The 23,289-nt window shown below is 34.5% G+C and overlaps 3 protein-coding genes across 5 annotated transcripts; 1 reads left to right on the top strand and 2 right to left on the bottom strand.

Annotated features, from left to right (window-relative positions):
- The first annotated feature begins 712 nt into the window (after positions 1 to 712).
- LOC123225865 (cAMP-regulated phosphoprotein 21) lies at positions 713 to 6,122 on the top strand. The gene is made up of 4 exons (XM_044650176.1): positions 713 to 1,093; positions 3,561 to 4,176; positions 4,778 to 5,060; positions 5,879 to 6,122. Exons 1-4 carry the CDS (start codon positions 988 to 990, stop codon positions 5,927 to 5,929), a joined length of 1,056 nt encoding a protein of 351 aa, XP_044506111.1. The 5' UTR covers positions 713 to 987; the 3' UTR covers positions 5,930 to 6,122.
- Positions 6,123 to 8,948: 2,826 nt separating this feature from the next.
- On the bottom strand, positions 8,949 to 11,102 carry LOC123226168 (transcription factor MYBC1). The gene is made up of 2 exons (XM_044650676.1): positions 9,827 to 11,102; positions 8,949 to 9,524 (listed from the first exon to the last, which is right to left on the bottom strand). The coding sequence occupies exon 1, from the start codon at positions 10,765 to 10,767 to the stop codon at positions 9,832 to 9,834; it is 936 nt and encodes a 311-aa protein (XP_044506611.1). The 5' UTR covers positions 10,768 to 11,102; the 3' UTR covers positions 8,949 to 9,524; positions 9,827 to 9,831.
- A 3,479-nt stretch (positions 11,103 to 14,581) lies between these two features.
- Positions 14,582 to 23,130, bottom strand: LOC123225895 (calmodulin-interacting protein 111). 3 transcript variants are annotated; one of them, XM_044650222.1, is made up of 12 exons: positions 22,974 to 23,130; positions 22,214 to 22,526; positions 21,842 to 22,000; positions 20,643 to 21,535; positions 19,691 to 19,895; positions 18,979 to 19,186; positions 17,207 to 17,733; positions 16,224 to 16,650; positions 16,055 to 16,135; positions 15,747 to 15,937; positions 15,487 to 15,674; positions 14,582 to 15,274 (listed from the first exon to the last, which is right to left on the bottom strand). In XM_044650222.1, exons 2-12 carry the CDS (start codon positions 22,502 to 22,504, stop codon positions 15,226 to 15,228), a joined length of 3,219 nt encoding a protein of 1,072 aa, XP_044506157.1. In that variant the 5' UTR covers positions 22,505 to 22,526; positions 22,974 to 23,130; the 3' UTR covers positions 14,582 to 15,225. The 3 variants fall into 3 exon arrangements, with proteins under 3 accessions (XP_044506157.1, XP_044506158.1, XP_044506159.1); XM_044650223.1 differs by lacking the exons at positions 22,214 to 22,526; positions 22,974 to 23,130 and having other exon boundaries at positions 21,847 to 21,982; XM_044650224.1 differs by lacking the exons at positions 21,842 to 22,000; positions 22,214 to 22,526; positions 22,974 to 23,130 and adding an exon at positions 21,627 to 21,801.
- Between the last annotated feature and the right edge of the window lie 159 nt (positions 23,131 to 23,289).

Below are 23,289 nucleotides of genomic sequence, written 5' to 3' on the forward strand. Positions count from 1 at the left end.
TTATGTGCATCATCATATAATTAGGTATTATATTATCTTTAATTTAAAACTATTCAATCATATAATAATATATATTAAATATGTATATATTTATATACTCAAAATAGATGCACAATTTAATTACCATAAAATAATATTTTTTATTACATTAAAATAAACACAATAATTATTTATACGTATAATTTTTTAATAAATACTATAATAATGTATACACAATAATATTCTAAATAATATATTTTTATGATGATTTTTTATTTTTAGTACTATTGGAACCAAACATATATCTTAATTATATTCTACATAAATTATGTGAAAATCACATATATTATTATTAAATAAAAAATCAATAACATTATGATAATACACTTTACATACTAAATTAATGCATCTTAATAAACCCATATACACCCTAAAGTTTAAACCTAAAGCTAAAATCTAATTACTAGAAATAATATAGCATATAATATACATAAATCATTCTATGAAACTTTATAATATAAAACATTTATATGCCCAAAATATTATAACGAACATGAAGATAACAATTCAATAATATTTGATTAAATTAGAAAAAAATTGTTTAGGAGAAGACTTGTTAACAAAATTTGACCCTTCCATTCCAAACCAAGAGACATGGCGGTTGGACTTTTTGCCCTTTCACATTGACCAAAATTTGGGACAAAATAAATAAATAAAATCCTAAGCCTGTTATTCTTCTCCTTTTCTTTCTCGGTTGAGAAGGATAATAACAATCTCACAAAAGCCAAATCCAATTCTAAAACCACCCATCCCTCCCTCCCAAGCACGCTTCCTTCTCTTTTCTCTTCTCTTGTTTCGTAATCTAATGCTTAAATCGAAGCCGCCCGCTACATCTTCTTCTTGATTCTTTTTTCTCTTATTGGGGAATTGGATAAGTGATTTTGAGAAGAAGATTATAGGGGAAGAAAACCAGGTCAATTCAAGAGAGAGATAGAGAAGGAGCTATTCATGGATTCCACGACTACAGCCACTACAACAGTTTTCAATGATAAAGAGTCAATGGTGGATCCATTTTTGGTCGAGGCTCTTCAGAACCCTCGTCATCGTCTCACCAGTTAGTACCCTTTTCGAATTCTCATTATATATATACCCTGATTCTTCATGAATTCATTATTTCTGTTAATGGTTTTTGTTTTCGTTTAGTGGTTGGTGGATTCGATTTGTGTTTCTGGATATTAGGGTTTTGTGAGATTGGTGGATTTTTTTAGTTGAATTGGATTAGGTCATGGTTTATATGCCATTCTTGGAGAATTGGGTTTGTCTCAGATGTGAGTTTTGTTGGGTTGCTTAGAAAATTCAGGGTTAAAGTAAAGGAAAATCAAAATTATATTTCTTATTATCAATGTTTGTTCATGTTAATTCTCAACTTATGCATCAATTGGAGGGAAAATATCAGCTGAATTGATTGAGTTGAGATGGAATGACGCTGATTAAGTAATTTATTCTCCCTGTTTTGAATGGGCCAAGCTACTGATAGTTTAGGATGAAGTTTTGTATTTTGGTTCTCTTTAGCATATCATTGATGATATTCATAGTCTAGTTTGAATTCTGCTGTTACACTTCAATTCTTGTTCCAAAGGTACCAAGGATCTGATATGCATTGTTTCTGTGATCTGAATTATTATTATTATTTTTTCCGTTGAATTGTGATGTCTGTGATGGATTAACCCAGGGTATTGGGGTTGGGATTCAGTAATTTAGAAATTTAGTTCTCAACCCAATAATTTAGGGATTCAAACCTCTTTGGGACAATTGTGACAGTAGATCCAGTAAGTTTCTAGTTTTGAACTCATTTACTCTTAGGAGAATTCAATTTTATGGATATAAGAAAAAGATGCCTTGGTGGATTGATGCCTGTTAAGTTCAACTTGGTTTGGTATTGGCCTGTTAAACTCTTTTTGTTTATTTTTTGAATCTCAATAGTATGATGACCATTATTTTTGTCCACACTTACTATGTTGAAGTTGTTTATGGGAGTCTACTGTGTAACCTTTTATTATTTAAGTATCATTGTTTAGCCAAGAGATTTGCACGTTTGAATGTACCTCTGTTAGCTTAGATGGGAAAGAAACTCATATAAAAAATATCTAAATTCTAATCCATCAGAGTTTGTTAGGTATGCTTATGTACTTTTAGGAAGTAATTTTGAACCTTTTCCATGTACAGTTGTTTGTGGGGAAGTTATTGATGACTAAGAAATCTTCTTAAATGTTTCCTCAACAGCTAGGATAATGAAAGACTTCTAAACTCAAACATGAATGTTAGAGCATTTTTTTAATTTCTTTATCTTTATGAAAATTTATATGGTTCTTGTTATATAATATTTTCTATTAAGTGAATTGTTATGATTCAGCTATTGAAATTGTTACTCATGCTTAGTGTTGAGTTTAAATATGAATTTAGTTCAAGCTCCAATTATCATGGAGCCTTATTGACTGAAAATCAAGGTATTTTTAGGTCCTTTTTTAACAGACCTGATTGTTAATTTTGAAGCTTGATTGAATATGAGCTCAAAATCTTTGTTTAAGCCAAGCTTGACAAGCAAAGTATTTGTCCAATTCTGCTCATTTGCACCTCAAATTAATCCCCCTCTTTAGGTATAAATCATGTTATCATTGTACTTATTCATTCTAGATAAGGGAGTTTAAGCTAAAGAGCACTCTCATTGAGGCAAAGTATTAAATTTAATTCTCTCACTGAACCTGAGTTTGATTGCCCTGTCATGGTGGAAGGAACAGAGTTTTTGTTCCTTTTTTGTTGCTTTCATTATATATTTGTTAATTATGATAAACCGAATATCCCTTTTTCTTGACTTTTCCATGTCCAATGCATGAAAGTCCATGTTAACTCTGCTTTAGACAGACAATTTAAAGCTAGCCCTCGTTCTGTCAAAGAAAACACAACTTCCTCTTGTTTATTTTTTTAATATGAGGCATAATGATTAAATAGCCATGAAGAGAATTCTAAAGATTTTTGAGAGGATGTCAAGAAGTGTAGAACCACATAGAAATAAAGTTAGTATAAAATTCATTTATGTACAATTTGCTCAGTTTTAAGTTTGGTTTTGAATTTGCTTTGGCATCAATTGAAATGGTTGTTTTATTAAGAACTTGATTATAGTTTGGCTCTTGGCAATTAACTTTTGAAGCTCAAACTGTTTGTCTCTTAATTTTCATCTCCTGTAAGATGCATTCATGCATTAGTAATACTCTTATGTTCACCCTTCAACCGCAGCTAAGAATGATATGCGCAACCAAATGTGAGTCCTAGTAAACATAGCATTGAACATTTTTCTAGTATATAATTTAGGATTTTAGGTGATGATGCTACATTGCTTAATGAGTCTGTACAGTTTCTAAATACTGGAGTGTGTTATATGTTTTTGTATGCCTTTTATATCATGGTACTTACTTTTTAGAAGTTCCTTCCATTTGTTTCCATAATTGTATATTTTTGTATGGGTTTTTTCTTTGGAACTGCAAGAGTCAACCATCAATTTTCTGATTTTCTCTTCTGAGCAGTTCTGCGGATGGAACTTGATATCCAGAGATTTTTGCAAAATCCTGATCAGCAGCATTTTGAGTTCCAGCATTTTCCTACTTCTTATCTTCGACTAGCTGCACACCGTGTTTCTCAACACTATGGGCTGGTAACCATGGTCCAGGAGAATGGATTAGATGGGTCAGGTAATAGAATTCTGGTGAGGAAAACGGCAGAAAGCAAATATCCAGCTGTTCATTTATCTGAAATTCCTGCTAAACAGTCCGAGGAAAGTGATAAGATTGATCAGATTAAAATTGTCATTAGGCCTAGGCCCAACAGAGGATCTATTAATGAAGCTAAAGAATTTGGGGTCAAACGAAGTCCTGTCAGAAGTGTTGAAGAGAGGAAGGAGGAGTATGACAGGGCACGTGCCCGCATATTTAGTAGTCCTGACTCAGAGGATACTTTGTCTCAGATTCCTAATGATGGGAAAGCTATGGTCTTGAGCAGAGATGAGAATGAAGTTAGCAGAAATTCTGTTATTGAGACAGAAAAGATTGGTAGCATCAGAGATGCTAGTTCTTCTCGAGTTGCTATATTCAGGGATAGGGAGAAGGATCGTACAGATCCTGATTATGATCGGAGTTATGATAGGTATGTTTTATTTTTTTTCATGATTTGGGATTGTGAAGCTGTTCTAATGGTTGATGGCTTTGCAGCAGGGCTGCCATTTTTTTTGTTAATCTGACAAACATGCATATGTGACACCATTTCTGGCACTAGAGCTCGTTGCTGCTTTATTGATGATATTCTTTGAAAAGTAGATGGCTTACCAAATCTAATTGAACATGTAGATATCTGGGTTTCATTCATTATCTGTTTTTGTGGGTGTATGGAGTTGAATATATGGATGAATTAGGATTGATATGTGTGTGTGTGAGCATGCATTTATGCATTTATAAGTTATTATGGGCCCCCTTTCGCAGGGTTACTGTGATTTTTATCATTAATGATCACTAGCTGTGCTACTTGGCTGGACATTCTTTATATGATTTTGTTGCGAGGCTATGGTATTTGTATACTACTTTGACTTCTGTCCTAGTCATTTACCCTCCTTTCATCTTAAATTTCAATTAGAAATGGGGAAATTAATTGTTGGCTTCATTCTTCATCTTCTTGATTAATCATTGGCATGTCACAAAATCAATATATATCCTAGTTAGATCAAACTGAATTACATTATGAATTGATGCAGGTATGTTAGGAGCCTTCCAGCTAATCAGGGCTTTGGCTTGGCACCCTTCAACATGCAGAAAGTTCAACTTCCATTCATACAGTATGACTCCTGTTTTCCCCAGTTGGGTCAGATCCCTAGGACTCAAGCTTCCCTAAATTATAGGCCTCCAGCAAACCCTATTATGAGCCCCTATTGTGCCCCAAGACAACAAACGTCTATGGAAGCTGCATATGTACAATGGCCAAGTGCTGCAATGATGTATGCAAATTCATATGAGCAGTTTAGACATGCTGTTTTTCAGGTAGAGTGCAGTTATTTTTGTACTCTTGATTCAATTGAAAAATGATTAGCTTTTACCTTTAGGAAAGAGAATAACTGGATGACTGCCATAGTATGTGCCTATGTTGATGATATGTTCCTATTTGTTATTTGTTTGATTTTAACATTAGGCCCACCCCTTAGTGGTTACATGTTACATGTTGTGTTGTGAGTTCTAATATCTGGTTTTAAATGATTAACAGCATGTGTTCTATATGTGCGACTTCTGAGTTTTTTCTTTGGTTTTATCACTCTAGTAATTTACCAATACGACATTTGACATTGAATTTCGGAGTATCTGACCCTTAAAATTGTATTTGTGGTTTAGCTTTAACATTTAAGTACCTGGCCTTTGACCAGCATTTTATTTGTTTTTCACTTTCTGTGCCTTTGTTTTGTCTAGTTAATGATGAATGGTGTTGAAATATATTGATGACTAGTCTATAGGCTTGCCAATACAGTTTACTGAATGTCTATCTCAAGTTGATGCTTTCTGGGTGAAATTCATCGCCCTTTACTTAATGAAATTTTTTATCAGCACATGTTTTAGACTGTTGATTTAATGGGTTGAGGTTACTTAGAAACTTATAACCATTCCTTTCAATCTAACCATTTTGCTCTTGGCAGTGAGGCTTAAGGAACTTTGCTCTATATCAGTCTTATAAAACGTTCCAAACTTTTTTCAAGTTTTTCTGGGCCAGTCATTTTCTCAGGAATTAGGGTTTCATTTGCTGTGCGGAACAGCAAATTCTTATCACTTTGTTGTTTCTCTTCTAATCTACTTTCATTATTTTTTTGCAGCCTCCCTTCTGTCAGCAGCCTCTGAGCTTTGATTACGCACAAAACGGTTGACAGTTAGGTCAGGAATGAATGTATCACAGATTCATATGCCGTTTTCTCGTTACCTTTTAGGAGATGTTGTTTGTAGTTTTTATTTCCCCAAGACTTGACCTTTATAGACCTTCGTTTCCAGTTTCTCTAATGAACTGTTTCTGTGGATTTTGATATCAGCAAGGACTGTAATGAATACTGCGTCATTTTCCAACTTTAGTTTTCTTTTTTAGTGCTTAGCTATTCTCCGTAAAATAAAACTATCTGTGTCAATTGAATGTTTAAATAATGTGTCATTATGCGATTAAGTTATTTTGAATAAAAAATAAAATAACATTTAATCGCATTATAACACATTATTTTAAAATTCAATTGGATATTTAAAAGTGAGAGTCATAACATTACTACTTAAAAATTTTTTTATTGATAAAGTGACTAAGTTAAATATTAAGTTGAGTCACTTAGAATTCTGCACTAAAGTGTGGATAATGGGATTATAAAGGCATCATTGACAGCAATGAGTTCATTAAGATTTTAGTCACTACGAATTTTTAATGAGTTTCACAAACTACTGAAATTGATTGTAACCAAATCCAATTAATAAATATGAATTAATTTAGGTAAATGTCTTATAGTGGCAATCAGATCAGCTATCTAGTGGTAAGATTATCACCAAAATGTTGTAATTATAACTATTTAATTTGTTTGTTTCTTATGTGATTTGACACTGGTGGTACCTTGAGTGGAGTTGAAGTCAGATTTGGGTTCAAACCCAGTCCATGGAGACAAGATAAAAAGTGTTAAAGATTGTATATCGAAATGACCAATCAATCATAAAAGAAAAGTCTGGAATGAAAGTTTTGTTGTTAAAATTTCAAATCAATGGTGTTTACTATGGAAAGAGTTATGAAATTATAGGTCCAAAGAGACAGATAGATGAAGATAACTGCTTTATGTTTCTCCATAGAAGGAGAGACACATTGAAGGAAAGCTTTTATTTCTAAAACAACCCCAGTATTTCAAATAATTATTCAAATATGAAGTTTCTTTTTATGGGGTAACTCATAAAGACAAGACAACAGCAGGGGGGTTTCTAGGAAGCAGGCATTCTAGGAATTTTGCTAACCACATGTAGACAACCTGCCAAAATTTCAATATTTTATTCCCCTGCTATTAAATAACTAAGCCTCAATTCACCCATTCCATTTTACTTTTTGGGATTTGCTTTACAGTTGCATCTCCTAAAATGGGCTTTTATTCACTTCTGTTCTAAATTAGAAAAGCAGTGGACAGATGTCTGCCCCTCCAATAAAAGTTTTACCAAACCAAAGAAGCACAAGAAAAAGAAAGAAGGATAAGAGGAGAAGCTACATTATCATCAAATTAAACATAAAGGAAGTGGGGCCCTTTTTTTTTATAAATATTTTATAAGTTGAAGAAACATGGGCAAGCTGGCCTGGTCAGTCTGCAGTTTGTGTCAGTTCTGAGTGCCTGCCGGTGCCCATTCGTTCAATTTCATTGCTTGCTTGCCCATGTGCGCACGTTTATGCTTCAACCTAATGCTAAATAAACTTATCATTTTTCAACGTCCCATAAAAAATTGCACTTGGCTATCAGCATGCTTCAATTTAGTTGATTAATAATCCAACTAAATCTCTCACATGCTATGAACTACCATCCAATCCAATCCAATCCAATATTCTTCTTTTAGTTTGAATTGTCAGCAATATATTGGTATTACTAAATAAATAAATGACCTTTCCTGCCCCATTTTTATCAAAGCTAGGACACAAAAGTTCAAATTAGGTAAAAAGGGTCAAGTTGTAAGTAGCACAATAAGTAAGAGCAAGATGCCCAAAAACTTTAAGTGCTATAGAAGCTGAACAAATTTTATATGACAATATTATGCTCTGTTTGTTGAGATAAGATTCATATCAATACAGAACATCTGTTAGTGGCAAACAACCTATCACCAAATAGTTGAAAGGAAGATGACCATTTAACCTAAGCATAAGTATTATCAAAACTGTAGTAATTCACATTCATGGTAAAAATTGGGACGCAATAAACATCAGTGTGAAACAGAATAATCATCTGAATAACTATTAACCTCAAAGCCAGAGTTCTACTTTTGCATAAAACATATAATTTGACAGAAATATATTTGTCTCTTATGTCACAACACTGATCTCATTCATCCATACTGCAAGAACCATAAAAAATTGACAGAAAAATCTCTCAGAATCTTCTCACCTTGTAGAGTGATTTAAGCTTCAAGCAAATAATCCGAAAGGTCGATCAACTATTACATGATTCATCAACCCTCAGTAAGGAGTCTTAGATTTTCTATAGATTAAAAATGTTTGACAACATAAGAAGATCTTGACAGAGATGTGAGGTGCATGCACTATCATGAGAAAATCAATTAAGGGATAATATAAGAAATTATTAAGTGAAAATTAAGATCCATGGGCAGAATTTTATATAAGCCATAAGAAGGAAAACTAGAAATTTGAAACCTTGAAACATCCACTTCAAAGCAAATTATCATTTTGGTTATAAGTTTATCTCTGTCCCAAGTTGGTGCATAAATTGTTTGCTTTACTCATAGGGTATCCTAAAAAATAACCAATCTAAATCAGATCCTAATAACTAATGGAGAAGAAAGTGTGAATGTAATGACTGTAATGCAAACTGCTCAATAAAATAGCTATAAATGGAGTCTCCATTCTCCAACAATATTCTTGATTTTACTTCTTACCCATATAATTTGACTATTTAAGTGAGAACTAAGCAGAAATGAACTCAAACTAATATTCCTTAGTCTAATGTTTGTACTCATGCAACATTTATGTTGTAAATGACTGTGGAAGTAGACTAAACATGGTTTTAATAGAGACATGAACTTAAGATAATACGCAAAAATACTTAACAAGAGAAGGATTATCTAGATTGCTTTATTTACATTCCACAAGAAAATGTCAATCAATAGCAACAGCACAGTAAAGATATGGATATTAGGAAATTTGAAAGATTCAGATACTTTAACGTTCCATGGGGCATGAACTTAAATTTAGCATTCTAATAACATCAGAATTGTTTGATGATTCCCTTACATCAAGGGCAGCTAAAGTCTTCTATGGAGTCACACAATGTACAACAAGGACAACTCACCTCTACAAAACATTGAACTAAGAAATAGAAAAGATAACTCTCATGCAGGAGATTTTTGGATATTGCCAAGAAATTCAGTACAAATGTGGAAACCAAGGATAGCAACTTCCATATTTTTCGATTTATAGTGAACATAAATAGAACCTGCGAGCATTATTTATCCTCACCTGCAAGCTCAAAATTCAGTCAATTTGTTGCTCCAGTAAACCCCACCACCAATACCATCAAGAATTATGTCCCTGATAAGAAGACTCTGTAACATAAGAAAGTGCAGCTGATCCCCCAACTACTGCGGCATTAAGCCACTTCCAAGAAACGCAGACTAACAATATCACAAGACCGCAACAACTGCTTCCATAGACAAGCTTAGAAACATTATTAACGCTCAGAGTGACATCATGACCAATATCCGTCACCAGAAGCTAACTGGAGAAACTACAGGCTGCTACCGACAAATTAATTTACATAAGTAGAAGCCCTTAGAATTGAAGGACAGACAATGAACACTGCTCTACAAATACTAGTCACTCACAAAGAATAACTCAACATACCCAACAACAGAAGTTTTTGGATCTAAAGATGCAATTCAGATAACAATTTAAGCCCTTAATACTTCGACTGCCACCAAGATTAGTACCAACAACTAACAACAACAATAATAACCATCAAACTCCAATTACACAACGACCCAGAAGAACAAAAGTCCCAAAAAGAAAAAAAAAGAAAGAAGGTTTAATCAATTACCCAATTCAATCATCCCCGGTAGGAAACAGAGTGAGAACCCTCCTTCCTCCATTAGCTGACTCTAAATCCTCCACATAACCCGGTACCGAATTATGGACTGGTGCCCCTATCCTATGAACCGGTTGCTGAGACGGTTGTCTAGCAAGAAATGGATGCTCGAATTGCCCGTTTGGTGGTGACCCAAAATGACCCAATTGCCTATGATAATGTGGATTCGCTGCAGCAGCTGCCACTACCGCCATCTGCTGCTGCTGATGCTGCAGCGCAGCGACCGGAACATAAGGCAAGAAATGGTCCGAATTACCCCTGCCCGGATGCAAGAAATGCGGCGGAACCGGTGAGCTGGCAAACAAATGGTCAGTAGCCGGATCAGATGAGGCAGCTCCGCCTCCAGCACCATTTACTCCTCCAGCACCGTTACCACCACCGGATAACCCTTGCATTCTTTTCAAATAAAGGCGGTATTTTTGCAAATGACTGGCGACGTTCTCTCTCGTTAACCCTTCCACACTCATGAGTTGCATTATAGTCTTGGGCACAGCATTCTTGATCCCCAAGTGGGCCACAGCGTCCACAAATCGTTTATGCAGCTGTGGGGTCCACACCAGCCTGGGCCGCTTCAGGGTTCTGGCGGGTTCATCGCTTCCGGCACCGGACCCCAACTCCGCCGAATTCTCAGCAGCAAATTCGGGGGGAGACGGGGCCAGAGGGTTGTTGCCGCCGCTGAGAGGAGGAGTGAGTTGCTGCAACGGCTGCTGCGATGGCTGTGAGAGATGGTTGGGTGAAGTACTAATATTATTATTATTATTGATGGGGTTTCGAATATCGAAAGCAAGAGCAAGATCAGGAGTGATTAGGGTTTGAGAAAGTGGCATGAGTTCTTCAGGAGAAGGGAGCTCTTCTTCCGATCTCGAGAACCAATTCGAGTCTTCCTCTCTCATTATATCACAAAACTGGCGCTTTTTAATCTCAAGTGATTGATTAATGGGAAATGTTGTATGAGGTTGTTACTGGATTAACGAATTCAATGATAAAAAGTAAAAAGAGGGGCCGATGACAAAAAGATTGAAAATTTGTTGTTCGATATAGAGGAAACGGTGGGAGTGGTGGTAGCGGCGATGGAGACGGTGGTGGCCGTGGTGATGGTGGTGAAAAAATTCAGGGTGGGGGAGTGGAGAGAGGTTCGAGGTGGATCTTGTATTCTTCTTTTCAGCTTTTATTGTGGGCTACTGTTGCTGTTGCTGATGCTTTTCCTCATGATTTTTATGGAGAAAATGCTGCGATTCGCCATTAACTTACCGGATCAATGTATTTTACTATATTACTTCACCGGTAACTTTGCAGGCCCCATTTCCAACCACTGGATTAGTTGACTAAACACATCACCAATCCAATGATTAAACTCATCACTGATCAAAGATTGCATCTTCTTAAACAACATAATTAATATTATAATAAGGCCAAAGGATTTATTCCCACCCATATTCTATTGTATTCTCAAATTAATATCCGTTAAGTATTAATAATTTAAATACTTATTTAAGGGTGATTAAAACTAATAAAATCAATTAATATTATTTATTTACCCTCAAAGTTTAAAAAATTAATATTTTTTTTTAATTAACTTTGAAATATTATATTTTTTTCTTTTAGGTTTCTTTCATTTTTTGTCCTTTGGGCTTATTTTATTTTCTCTCTCCCTTTTTTCAGCGCCATCACCACTTAATTTCCTTCTCCCTCCCCTTGCCAGCATTAGAAACCATAACAAATTAGTCATTATCCAGAGACAAAGATGTTGTCTTTGTCACTACAATGAAGACCGGTTTGTTATGGTTTTTAGCAATGACATAGGGAGGAAAAGAAAAGCCGATCAATGATAGCGTTAGAAAATGGGAGGAAAAAAAGGAAACAAACCTTGGGGAAAAAAATATAATATTTCAAAGTTTAATTCAAAGATAAAATTATTAATTTTTTAAACTCATGGGGAAATAGATAATATTTTATTTTTTAATATATTTCTACCTAAAATGATAATTTTATCCTTAAAACTTGATTGAATTCATTAGTTTTAACTATTTATAAATAAATGTTTAAATTTTTAATACTCAACTGGTATTAATTTGAGAAATAAGTCCTTTGACCTAATTATAATGTGAAATTAAAATGTGACAGTTGTAACATATGGAATTAAACATTAAATGTAAATGTCATGATAAAAACAGGTAGTTGTTAGATTTAAAATTTTTTAAAAAAATATTAATTCGTGATGGTGGAGGCTCTCTATCAGTCTGAAACTATCAGACAAATGCTTTTTTTTTTTTTTTTTAAATCTGTATTTATTATGGGGGAATAAATTAAATACGGCACCGTATTTGAAGGTACAGAATTAAATAATCCTTTAATTAGAAAAATAGACAACCCGTAATTATTGATTAAAGTCCGGGATTTGGGGGTCTTATGCTTCAGAGTTAGTGTTACCAAAATTTTTTTTAAGATTTTGTTTCCTTAAAAACTCCACTGATTTTCCGAGGCGCGTGATTACACTCAGTACCCAAAGTTATTACAAAATAATGATTATTGTCTGATTAGTAGTTTAGATTTTGTTTGGGTTGGGGGCGCGTGGGGTAGTCGCGTGGTGGGAATGTGTTAAGTTGGAACAGGGGCAGCGCTGGGTTGGGTTGGGTTTGTAGGGGAATAAAGCGGGGGAAGATGGGTAATGCAAAGTTTGGTGACTTTGGGGAAATACTTTTTGGGGAATCAAGTGAGATTGTGTTTGGTTGTGAGGATAACCTTCTATTTTTTGGCCCCATATAAAGCCAGTATAAGTATGACGTCATAGTACCCCCAAAAGATAGGTTGAAAGATTAAAAAAAAAAAATGGTTTCGTGTATAAAAAAAATATTAATTTAAATTTTTTTAACAATATATTAAAATTAAATTTTTTTATTTAATATGACATTGCTTAATTTTTTATGTTATTAATTCTGAAAAATGATAATGGACACATCTCAAAAGTTGAAAATAAAAAACTCTATATCCCAAATAAAGTTATCTTATTAATAATATTAATTTATTAAGATTCCTAAATTATAATACTAATTATTGAGAGAATTTAATAAGGGAACTTTTATTTGTTAGCGTGATAAAATTCTCTTTTTATAATTCTGCGTGCCCTTGTGGGATGATCACACCATATCTTTGGGTTATAATTAAAGTATTATCAAGCCAAGAGAGCATGTCGTCACACTACATGATTGAGTCATGAATTTTGGTCACACTGAGCTAGTGAAGGAGCCAGCCAGCCAACATGAGCCCAAGGTGGGCCGCTGTCCACCCTTAAATTTTCCAAAAAAATCTATAAAATTTTATAATTTTTCAATCATTAAACTCAAAAACAAGATGAATGGCAATAATTAGATTATGAATAAACAAGGTCCAAGTAAAAATTTTACTGAAATCATTGTATGTAATTATAAAAAAGTAGTTGTTTTTACTTAAAAATTACTTGAATTTTCAACCGTTGATTTCAGCTTAACCAAGTAAATATCCTCATTTTGTCTTAACCATCCCTAATTTCTTTCAAGCATCATTCAAAAAATTTTAAGATTGTATGCACCCAATTTTGAATAGTGTTATCATAATTTTGAATCAAAAATAAAATAATATCAAATTATATGATGATATATTATTTAAATACCTAATTAAATATTTAAAATTAAATATATATAACATTGTTTTTAAAAAATTCTTTCACCTAAAACATATGTTTCTAATTAAGGAGACTAAGACTATGACATTGACGATTTAGTTAAGTGGATCTAGGACATATAAATTGACCTAAACCCTTACTCAGGCTTGTCTTCAATTGAAACACTTTTATTTCTAGTTAAGGGAACCAGTACCATGTCAATTTTGAATGAAGCAAGGACATATAAATTAACCTAAACACTCACTTTAAGGGAATTCTAGACAAATATGCTAACCTAAGTTCCCACCTTGCGAACCTTGCACCTTTGGGTTGCAAAAAGTCATTATCTTGAAGTTATTAAACAAAACTGTTAGTGACAGATCATTTTTAGTAATAGAATATTAACCAAATCTTTAATGACTTAAATAATCAATATAATCTTTTATAATTTGTAAACTAAACAAGATAATATAAATAATAAAAAATAAATTACCATAAGATTAATTCTAACCAAATTTTGAGGGGTTAAAATATAATGATAAAAACATAATTGATTTTGCTTAGTTTCTAATATATATGGTTAAGTGAATTGACAAGTGCACAAATGGTAATTACAAATCAAAAGTGAAGTATCTATCTTTTCAAAGTTAAAACAAGACCGCAAAGCCCAAAGAAGAAACAAAAATTATCTAACACAATAAGTCGTTTGTTTGGTTTAAAAACATGATTTGGGCGGATTAATCTATAGGAGTGGAACAAAAGAGGTTGTTGTGTACCTATTTTCAGCCAGAGAATTCGCCCAATTAATGCTTACACCAAGGGCATGTTTTACTGTTGTGCACTCATTTGTGAAAAGAATGCCACCAACCCAATAATGGCAGCAGGCCAAATTTTTGACCATCTCTCAATCACTTGATACTAAACCCTACTTACCCTTCTACAGATATTGACTAATGATCAACTGCCTTAGATGGAAAACAAAGAAAGAGAGAAAAAAAAATATGTATCCTATGGGAAATCATGGAGTCAAAGTGATAATGATTCAATAGTTTTGTTGGATACCCAGATGAATCAAATTTATAAGAAACTAAAATTGAGATCTACTTTATGGGTATAGGCACAGCAAACACTTTAAAGAAGATCCACTCCTTTTAAAGACCAATCCAGCATGACACACCCCACCCCATCTCTCTCTTATCATTAACAATCCAAGCACACCTTGGTCAAGTGAATCTTGTCATTACATGAATGATGGCAATTATTCCTCAGGGATATCCACAATACCATAAATTTTGGAAATGACTGTGCAGGACCAACACAATATTCCTAGTATCAACACAACACAGTCCCACATCTCATTTACTATTCCAAACCTCTAATCACAAGGGAATCCATTTCCAAATTTTTAGGGGGACCATCAACCAACCCATCATGTAAAGGTGTCTGATCATGTGCAAGATCTCACTCAAATCATATCATCTCAATCTGCTTGGAGTAATATATTGGGAAAACTAATTCTCCACCCAACTATGTTTATGAAACTCCTTTCGTGTTGTGAATTTATTGGATTGTTTAAAATACAGCTCTCGGACAAAGACGCCGGTGGATCATGCTCCAAGCTCGCTTGCCCCATTCTGTGGGAAATAAGGATCGTGTATGCAGCTGGTTGAGTGAAAACAACAGGCAATAAAACTTTGACGGCAATTTGAGGCTACTCACTTGAAGCAGACTTTTTTTGCCAGATAGATTTTATGATGGTCCTGTTGCATCATAGTAATGAAAAGATGTTATCTAAAGTGATTTCCACAGGTACTGAAGATTTTTCAAGAAATACACACAAAAGCACAAAGGGAAACAGAAGATTAAATAATTACACTCACCAAGCACCATCTATCCAATCCAGTTCACTAACCAACATTATAATATTAACAGCTAAGACAATCAAAGACAGAGAAGAAGAAAAATTGTTTACCAGATATGGAACCTGGTTGATTTACTTGAACAATGCTGATTTCTTAGTCTATCTCCTTCAGCATTAGAATGTACAAGTCTTTGAAATTTGTCTGATAGTTCCTTGTAAGACTGAATCTCTGACGGTTGTACTTGTTTAATTGCAGTCCTTAAATGTTCCATAGTTATTTCTGATGCATCAAGGTTGTCCTAATGGAACAAAATTGATAATTAATGAACATCAAAATGTATCCAAGAATACGAAATAGGAATTCAACAAACCTCAATAGCTGAAATGGCTGCCTCCCGGCAAATTAATGAAATATCAGCCCCAGTATAGCCTTTGGTGAGACACGCCAACTCTTTTATGTATACATCAGAACTGAAAGGTATTTTCCGTAAATGGATACGAAATATTTCCTCCCTGTCAACCTCATTTGGAGGTCCCACATATAGCAGGCGATCAAAGCGTCCTGTCCAAATCTTTGGTAAATTATTTGAAATGATATAAAGTTTGTGGGGCAAAGTGCAGTTAGAAAGTGGTGAACATGAATACACGTGCTTTGACAGAAAATAGTGAGTGATGATACCAGGTCTTAAAAGGGCAGGATCAATCTTGTCAGGCCGATTCGTAGCAGCAATAACAGTGACATTGACTCTTTGATGTAAACCTACAATCAGGAAACTTAAATATCCATTAACTACATAGAAATAGAAGAGACTGTTACATAATCCAAAACCTCACAACTAGTTACTAACCATCCAATTCCACAAGAAGTTGACTCATGACCCTATCGGAAACCGAAACTCCATCACTTTCCTTCCCACGAATGACAGCAAGACCATCAATTTCGTCAAAAAATATGATTGATGGCGCATTGGCCCGTGCCTTGGCAAATAGGGATCTCACAGCCTTCTCTGATTCACCAACCCATTTGCTAAAAAGTTCAGGACCCTTTACAGAAAGGAAATTTAATCCTGCTTCAGAAGCTACAGCACGTGCCATGAGGGTTTTGCTACAGCCGGGAGGCCCAAACATCAATATTCCAGTCGGAGGACGAGTGCCAATACGCTTGAATGCTTCCTGGTGTTTTTGAGGCCATTCTACTGCTTCCATTAATTGAGTTTTGATCTCCCGCTGGCCCCCAACATCTTCCCAATTGACCTTTGGCACCTCAAGTACTACCTAGAAGTGAAAAAAAAAATTGGTTAACAGTTGGATGAACAGGGCAAGAAGCTACAATTTGCCAATTCTGTCTTCACACATTTAGTAGACAGCATCTATAAGGACGTATAATCAGGAAGTCAAAATAAGATGCTGATTACAACTAGGAACTGCAAGAATGGGAGTTTGATGTAACATTGCTAATATTGTTAGACATGACACACTGCTTTATAGCCAGAAAAATCCCTGGATGAGTAACCTATATTTAAGTGAGTCATATTCTCCTACAACTGGAACACCAAGAACTTTAACATCTAACATTAAGAAATTTTAGACAATTAGTCTAGAGTTGTGAGAGAAAAATAACCTCACATCATTCTGTCACTAAAATAACAATTAATGCAAAACATTCTAGCAGGTAGTTGATCAAACAGTTTTCATATCTATATAGGTCCATATTGAAATATATCCATTAAATCCTATATGCTAGGTGTTTAACACTGGAAACTCAACAATGGTTCCAATTACATGGACTGACTGAATGATTTCCTGAACAACATGGATGCATTAATTATACCTCTCGCATGGCGCTAGGCCTCACTTTCATCCTGGCCTTTTCAAAATCTTCAAAAGTCACTTTCAATGTATATTCTTCTTCTGAAATAAGCATTGTTGCAGAAGTTGTATAAACACCACTCTGGAAATTATCTGTGATTTCTGACATTGTTCCATTCAAGTGAAAAGATGGTAGAATCTCTGAAGAAATAGGAGAACCAGAATCACATGAAGAGGCAGAGTCTGAACACTCCCTTGCAGTATCCTTAACATTTCCTAACTGATCAGATTCTTCCATTATAATGTCAGAGTGGCCTTCATATGTATTAAGTGCTCCACTAAAGCGCAAACCATCATAAGGCTTTTCAGATTTAGCATAAAACCTAAGACATACCAAGGCAGCCTCATTGCAAAGGGCAGCTAGATCAGCACCTACAAAACCATGTGTAGCCATGGCAAGGTGTTGAACTTGCAGGTCTGAAAGAGAATGTTCCATGCCACCAAGAAGTGTCTGCAGTATCTCCAATCGTTGCATTGGTGATGGCACACCTGCAGATGAATTTTTAAATGAAAGAAACCAACTATCATATCCGGAAAAGATGGTAACCTCAGGGGAGTTTAGTAAGCATTTGAACCAATTAAAAGAAAACAAAAAAAGTTTTATTTTGTCTTCTTCTCCAAATTTATTCATGGTTCTCTAATTCTTCAAACTTCATGCTCTTCTACTAAACAAATATGTTTAGTTAGGATATGTTTCTTATCCACCAATAATATTAGTGTTATCTGCTGAAATTTATGGACTTGGTGTTTAATCACTCCCTTCAGAACTTTCAGTCTGAAGACACACAGCAAATGCAAAAAAAATGTACATCTAGTAATCTTTAATTAGGTTTTCACTGGCATAAATAGATACATCCAATGTAATGCGCCCATTAAGTAACTTAGAGGATCAAGTTAAAGAAAAATAGTTCGGTGACTAACCATTCACAGGAATAGTTTTGAATCTTGATGTTCTTCTTGAGGATGAACTTGAAACAGAAAGACTTATCAAAGACACATTTTCCTAGATTACCAAAGTTTCCAATGTCACCGGCCAGAAGTCTCTATGAGAAAAATTCCTGCCCCGTTTTATTTATCTAGCACTTAGAGCAGAACAATAGAAGGAGAATGGATTCTATGTTATACTATTTGAGCACCCAACAAACTACCAGCACAAGTATTCCATCTGGTGCACATACACTAGGCGTATACAGGACAAATCACTGGGGGCCAGCCCCAAAGTTTCAGTGATTAGACACCAAGTCAGACTAATATGCTACAAGAAACAAGTGCCACTATCCTTTATTAGATGATTTCTTCAGACATCATCAGTTAATGAACCTACCTTATTGTGTTGATGTGAGCAAGTTCAAGATATAATCCAGTCATATATAGGAAAATTTTCTAATTATGTGTACATTAGCTATGAACGCTATCATCTCATATGCGGAGCAGTACTATGCTAGATGTAAGTCATCAAAAAAAAAATCTGAACTCTTTTACTGCACATTCATGAGTGGGCATGCACCCTAAACATGTTGAAATTATTCATTTACACTTGGACCTGTTGTAACATTATGAGGTATCTCAAGAATTATGGATGTATGGCTAACACTGAAGCACAGCATGACTAATCAAGCAAAACCTCAAACAGAAAGTTAAAATATGAGGTAAAAAGGCTCCCAACATGACAAATACATAGAAAAATAAATAACCAAAAAAGAAAATAAAGGAAGAAGAAGATTCCTATGTTACCTAGTTCAATTTCCCTGTCAAGCCTTCCGGGCCGCCTGAGAGCAGGCTCAATACTGTCAGGCCTGTTGGTAGCAGCAATAACAACTACTCCATCAGTTCTATTAATCCCATCAATCAAATTCAACAATGTAGCAACCATTCTCTGAGAGAGCTCTTCACCTCCATCTTTCCGTGCAGGTGCAATGGCATCCAACTCATCAATGAACACCTGAAAAATAAAGACATTTAAACAGTAAGTCTCTATTAAATATAACCTTGAGGACACAAATAATACGCAGATAACTTTACAAGTAATTCTTTAGGTTCAGAAAAGTTGTGAAATGTTAAACATAATACATAAGCATTAGATGTAATATCGGCTGCACTAGCTATTAGAGAACAAACAGCATAGAAATGAGGTCCTAAATTTAATAAAATAACTTAACAACTTGGAATATAAAATAAAAAGCCAACTGATATAAAACTGCTTAAAATTGTATGCACTATCACAAACATGAATAGGGACAATAGAGAAGAAAATGGCCAGAAGCCATGGTCAATATCAGTAATGAAAGTTTTAGGAGAAAAATAGGCTAAAAGTTTGGTTCTTGCGCATCTGCAACATGTCTGAGCCATGCATTCAACTCTCCCAACAACGGAGTGATAATGATCATTTAAACAAAAAAATAAGAAAAAGAACAAGTACTTGGGTGTCCTCAAGAGGAGAACTAACCATGGCAGGAGCAGCTTTGCTAGCTGAATCAAAAACTCCATGCAGTGCTTGCTCACTTTCACCATAATTTTGACTTATGATCTCAGGTCCGTTTATGGTGAAAAGGTTGACACCAGCATCATGGGCACAAAGTTGAGCCAAAGAAGTTTTTCCTGTGCCAGGTGGGCCATGAAGAAGAACTCCTTTTGTAGGTCGTAAACCGAGACTAAAATAGTAACATCATATATTAATTTTTAACTTTCAACATATGAAACCACAAGAGTGTTTAACATATGGATGCATATAATTTTGCCAGATTATAAGAAGTTGAAGGCATAATAAAATATTCAAAAAATAAAAATAAATAAAAAAAGGGATAGGAAAAAAACAGGGAGAGGAGCATTGGAAAGAGCTATGCTTGACTAAAAGAAATTATAGAAGCACTCAGAAGCTTAACTAAAGATGAAAATGGAAAAAGAAATAGTATCATGTCTCATAGTCATTGCATTGGAATGTTAGTGTGTAAGATCACTTGAATTGAAACTAACATGGATGCATAGACCTTCTAGGCAATCCAGTCCGAGGGAGGCAAGGGGCAAGGCCTAAATTTTAAAACTCAAGCTGACAAGCTCACAGTTTACTGGTTAAATCGAAAATTGATCTCATTAGGATAACCAGAGTATGCCCTAAGTTTATATCTTTCACTCAGTAAGATCTCAAATTTGAAACAACCTTTTAAAACTATTTGAATCTGACATGAAAACAAAACTTCTTCAGGGTAAATTACAATCAGTATGAAAATTGGCAATTTGCAATTTGATTCTTAAACCTTTCTTGAACATACATATTTATTTACGCTGTCTTTATTTTAAATTGACTTCCAATATGGAATATTTATGTATGCACTAACATATGAGAGAAAAACGCACTACTTAAGAAAACGAAGAGGTAAAAATTTTGTAACACAACTTACCCCGACAATGTATTCTTCACAGATGAAGAAATAATAATATCCTTCAAAATTGCACATTCTTTAGATAAACCACCCAGTTTTAAGATATTACATTCTTCATTTGCTCTCAAATCCTCACGTTCAAACGGCATATGTGGCAAAGCTCCTTTTTGTGAAGATTCAGATACCGAATTCAATGCTGCATACAGATATATTTTTGTCTCACGGTTTACAACAAAGGCATCACTCCTATGGTTGTCCAACTCAGAAGCTTGAGGGTACAGACTCTGACTTCTATCACTAGTCAAATGTTGACTACTACTATCTTCTGGAAGCATATTAGCACCTATCACAAGGAACATGCAATGCTCCACAGGCATTGGGATGGCCACAAGATTCCCATAGAGTAAACTACGAGAGTACAACCATGAAGCAGCGCAGATCTGCAGAAGCTTTTTAGCACTTTCATCCTTTAATACCTCTAAAATATCAAATGGATCAAGTGCTGAACTATTCAAATTGAGTGAATTAGACACTGAATATTCACGTATTGGTGAAGCTAAGTGATTAACAATTGGGGAACTGAGCTTCGACTGATACGACGGCGTCTTAGGAGATGATATAATTCCATTTCCAAGTTGATCATGACTTTTTCCAGTGGAAGCATGCATTGCAGAGAACATATCAGTGTTCATTTTCACTCTGTCCTTAGAAGGAACCAACTTTAAGTGCAATTCTTTGCAGGTGTGTAATGAGACATGATTAGCATCTATCTTATGTAGTTTATCACTGTTATTTTCTGGACTACTAAGGAACTGATTCTGTACAGCATAAATAAACACAATCCTGCCTGAAACTGGACAACCCATTGTGTATGAAAGGTTAGATGACAATCGTACTCCATTCTTCACAACCTAAAGAAAACAAATGATACAGTAGATGAGTATAATAAATCAAGGTTACCGTAAATCATCTACAACTGGATTATCACAATTCCAAGGTTACCATAAACCATCTGCATCTATCAACTATAAAATACTATGTCATCAAAAATAGTTGTGGAGAAAGTGTCATGGCACACCAAAGCCAAATCATATGTTGCATCTTTCATCAAAACTTCTGCTTCTTCTCTAGACTCTATTTTCCCTGCTGCTCTAATAAAAAACATGGCGAAGCCAAAAAAGAAAAAAGTGATATAGTAATATAATTATTATTCAAACCTTACAAGAAGGAAAAACTGTAGCAAGAGCAAAGTAGTTGCCCACGTCATTAGCTGTTTTATCCAAAGTATCAATCCTGAATTGTTGAACGCATTCATCTCCTAATGAACTGAGAGAAAAACTATTTGAACATCTCTTCCCTGAAGCAAAAAGTGACACCTGCAAGTCGGATTAAAATGATAAAGACAGAAGCTGAAATTAGTAAGAAACCAAGTCTTAAGATTAAACAAGTAACTACATCATTACAATAGACAACATGAAGCAAACACAAGTTTTAAAAAAAAACGAAAGGAATCCACATTTGAGAAACTAACATGAAGTAAATTTTCTACAGTAATTATCATCCAATAAACAAAGGAGGTGAAAAATTACCGATACAATGGAACCAGGAGCAAGGGAAGATGCAAGCATGGAGGACTCTGAAAGCCAAATTTTACAGCCCCTGGACTCAGTCTCAACGTCAGTAACTTGGCCGATGAAAGCAGACTTCCCAATCAGTGAAGGGTATTGACTAGAAGCTTCCTCAAGAACGCTTTGGAAATCTTCCTCAATAACTTGAGAATCAGAAGAAGAGAACAGTGAAGGAGTTTTAGGAGATGCAGCCGGGTCAGAATTCGACAACCTGGATGGAGTCTTTGATTGCTTCTTTGCCTTGGAAGGCATCTCTTCCTTCACAATTCAGTATCTGCAAAAGGGAATACTAATTTAAAGTTCAATTACAAAAAAGTAAACATAAAGAATACGCTGAGCTGAAATAACCTCAAAAATTAGACACTTCTTTTGTACAGATTAAGAGCTCTAATCATCATTTTTCAACATTTGGAACAGAGAAATTAGGAACAACACTTTAAATAGATAAATCCATATAATTAGATTATGATATTAAATAAACAAAACAATTTTTCACAGAGGCATTTCATCAAACACGTGATAAAGTTTCTACTCTGCATTGTCAATCTTGAAGACAAACTAAACGCTGAATTATAAGTATCGGGTTCCTGATATCGTTATCGTTTTCACTAAAATTCTTAGTATTTCAGACAACAACAAAAAAATCAAATAAAAGGGCCAGGAAAGAAAAGTAAAAAAAAAAAAAAAAAAGAAGGAAAAAGAGTTGATCACTTGCACTCACAAATAATATTTTGATCGGACTGACAAGAAGGAGCCAGCTAAGCGCAATAAATTTTATGCAGCAGAGAGGAAGAGGCGTTTGTGTTAAACCCTGGCAGAGGGTTTTGAAAGAACTAACGATGCGTCGGTTGGTCGGGATTGAACGGCACAAAAAGACGGTTTAGATAAGTAATTATATATAAATAATAATTTTAAATTTAAATTAAAATAATATCAAATAATATAATAATATTTAAATTATATACAAAAAAAAGTTTATACACATGAATATTACAATTTTAAATTAATATTAAAATAAGTAAATTCGAATTTTTCAT

Source organism: Mangifera indica, chromosome 9 (assembly GCF_011075055.1).
Source record: "Mangifera indica cultivar Alphonso chromosome 9, CATAS_Mindica_2.1, whole genome shotgun sequence".
Classification (NCBI taxonomy): Eukaryota; Viridiplantae; Streptophyta; class Magnoliopsida; order Sapindales; family Anacardiaceae; genus Mangifera; species Mangifera indica.

Excerpts from the sequence above, each read along its gene's own strand:
- LOC123225865 (XM_044650176.1), top strand. The coding sequence starts at position 988 with ATGGATTCCACGACTACAGCCACTACAACAGTTTTCAATGATAAAGAG. Across the intron at positions 4,177-4,777 it reads TATGATCGGAGTTATGATAG|GTATGTTAGGAGCCTTCCAG; the intron begins GTATGTTTTATT and ends GAATTGATGCAG. Across the intron at positions 5,061-5,878 it reads TTAGACATGCTGTTTTTCAG|CCTCCCTTCTGTCAGCAGCC; the intron begins GTAGAGTGCAGT and ends ATTTTTTTGCAG.
- LOC123226168 (XM_044650676.1), bottom strand. The coding sequence starts at position 10,767 with ATGAGAGAGGAAGACTCGAATTGGTTCTCGAGATCGGAAGAAGAGCTC.
- LOC123225895 (XM_044650222.1), bottom strand. The coding sequence starts at position 22,504 with ATGCCTTCCAAGGCAAAGAAGCAATCAAAGACTCCATCCAGGTTGTCG. Across the intron at positions 19,187-19,690 it reads GCAAAGCTGCTCCTGCCATG|GTGTTCATTGATGAGTTGGA; the intron begins GTTAGTTCTCCT and ends TTTATTTTTCAG. Across the intron at positions 16,136-16,223 it reads ACTTCTTGTGGAATTGGATG|GTTTACATCAAAGAGTCAAT; the intron begins GTTAGTAACTAG and ends TCCTGATTGTAG.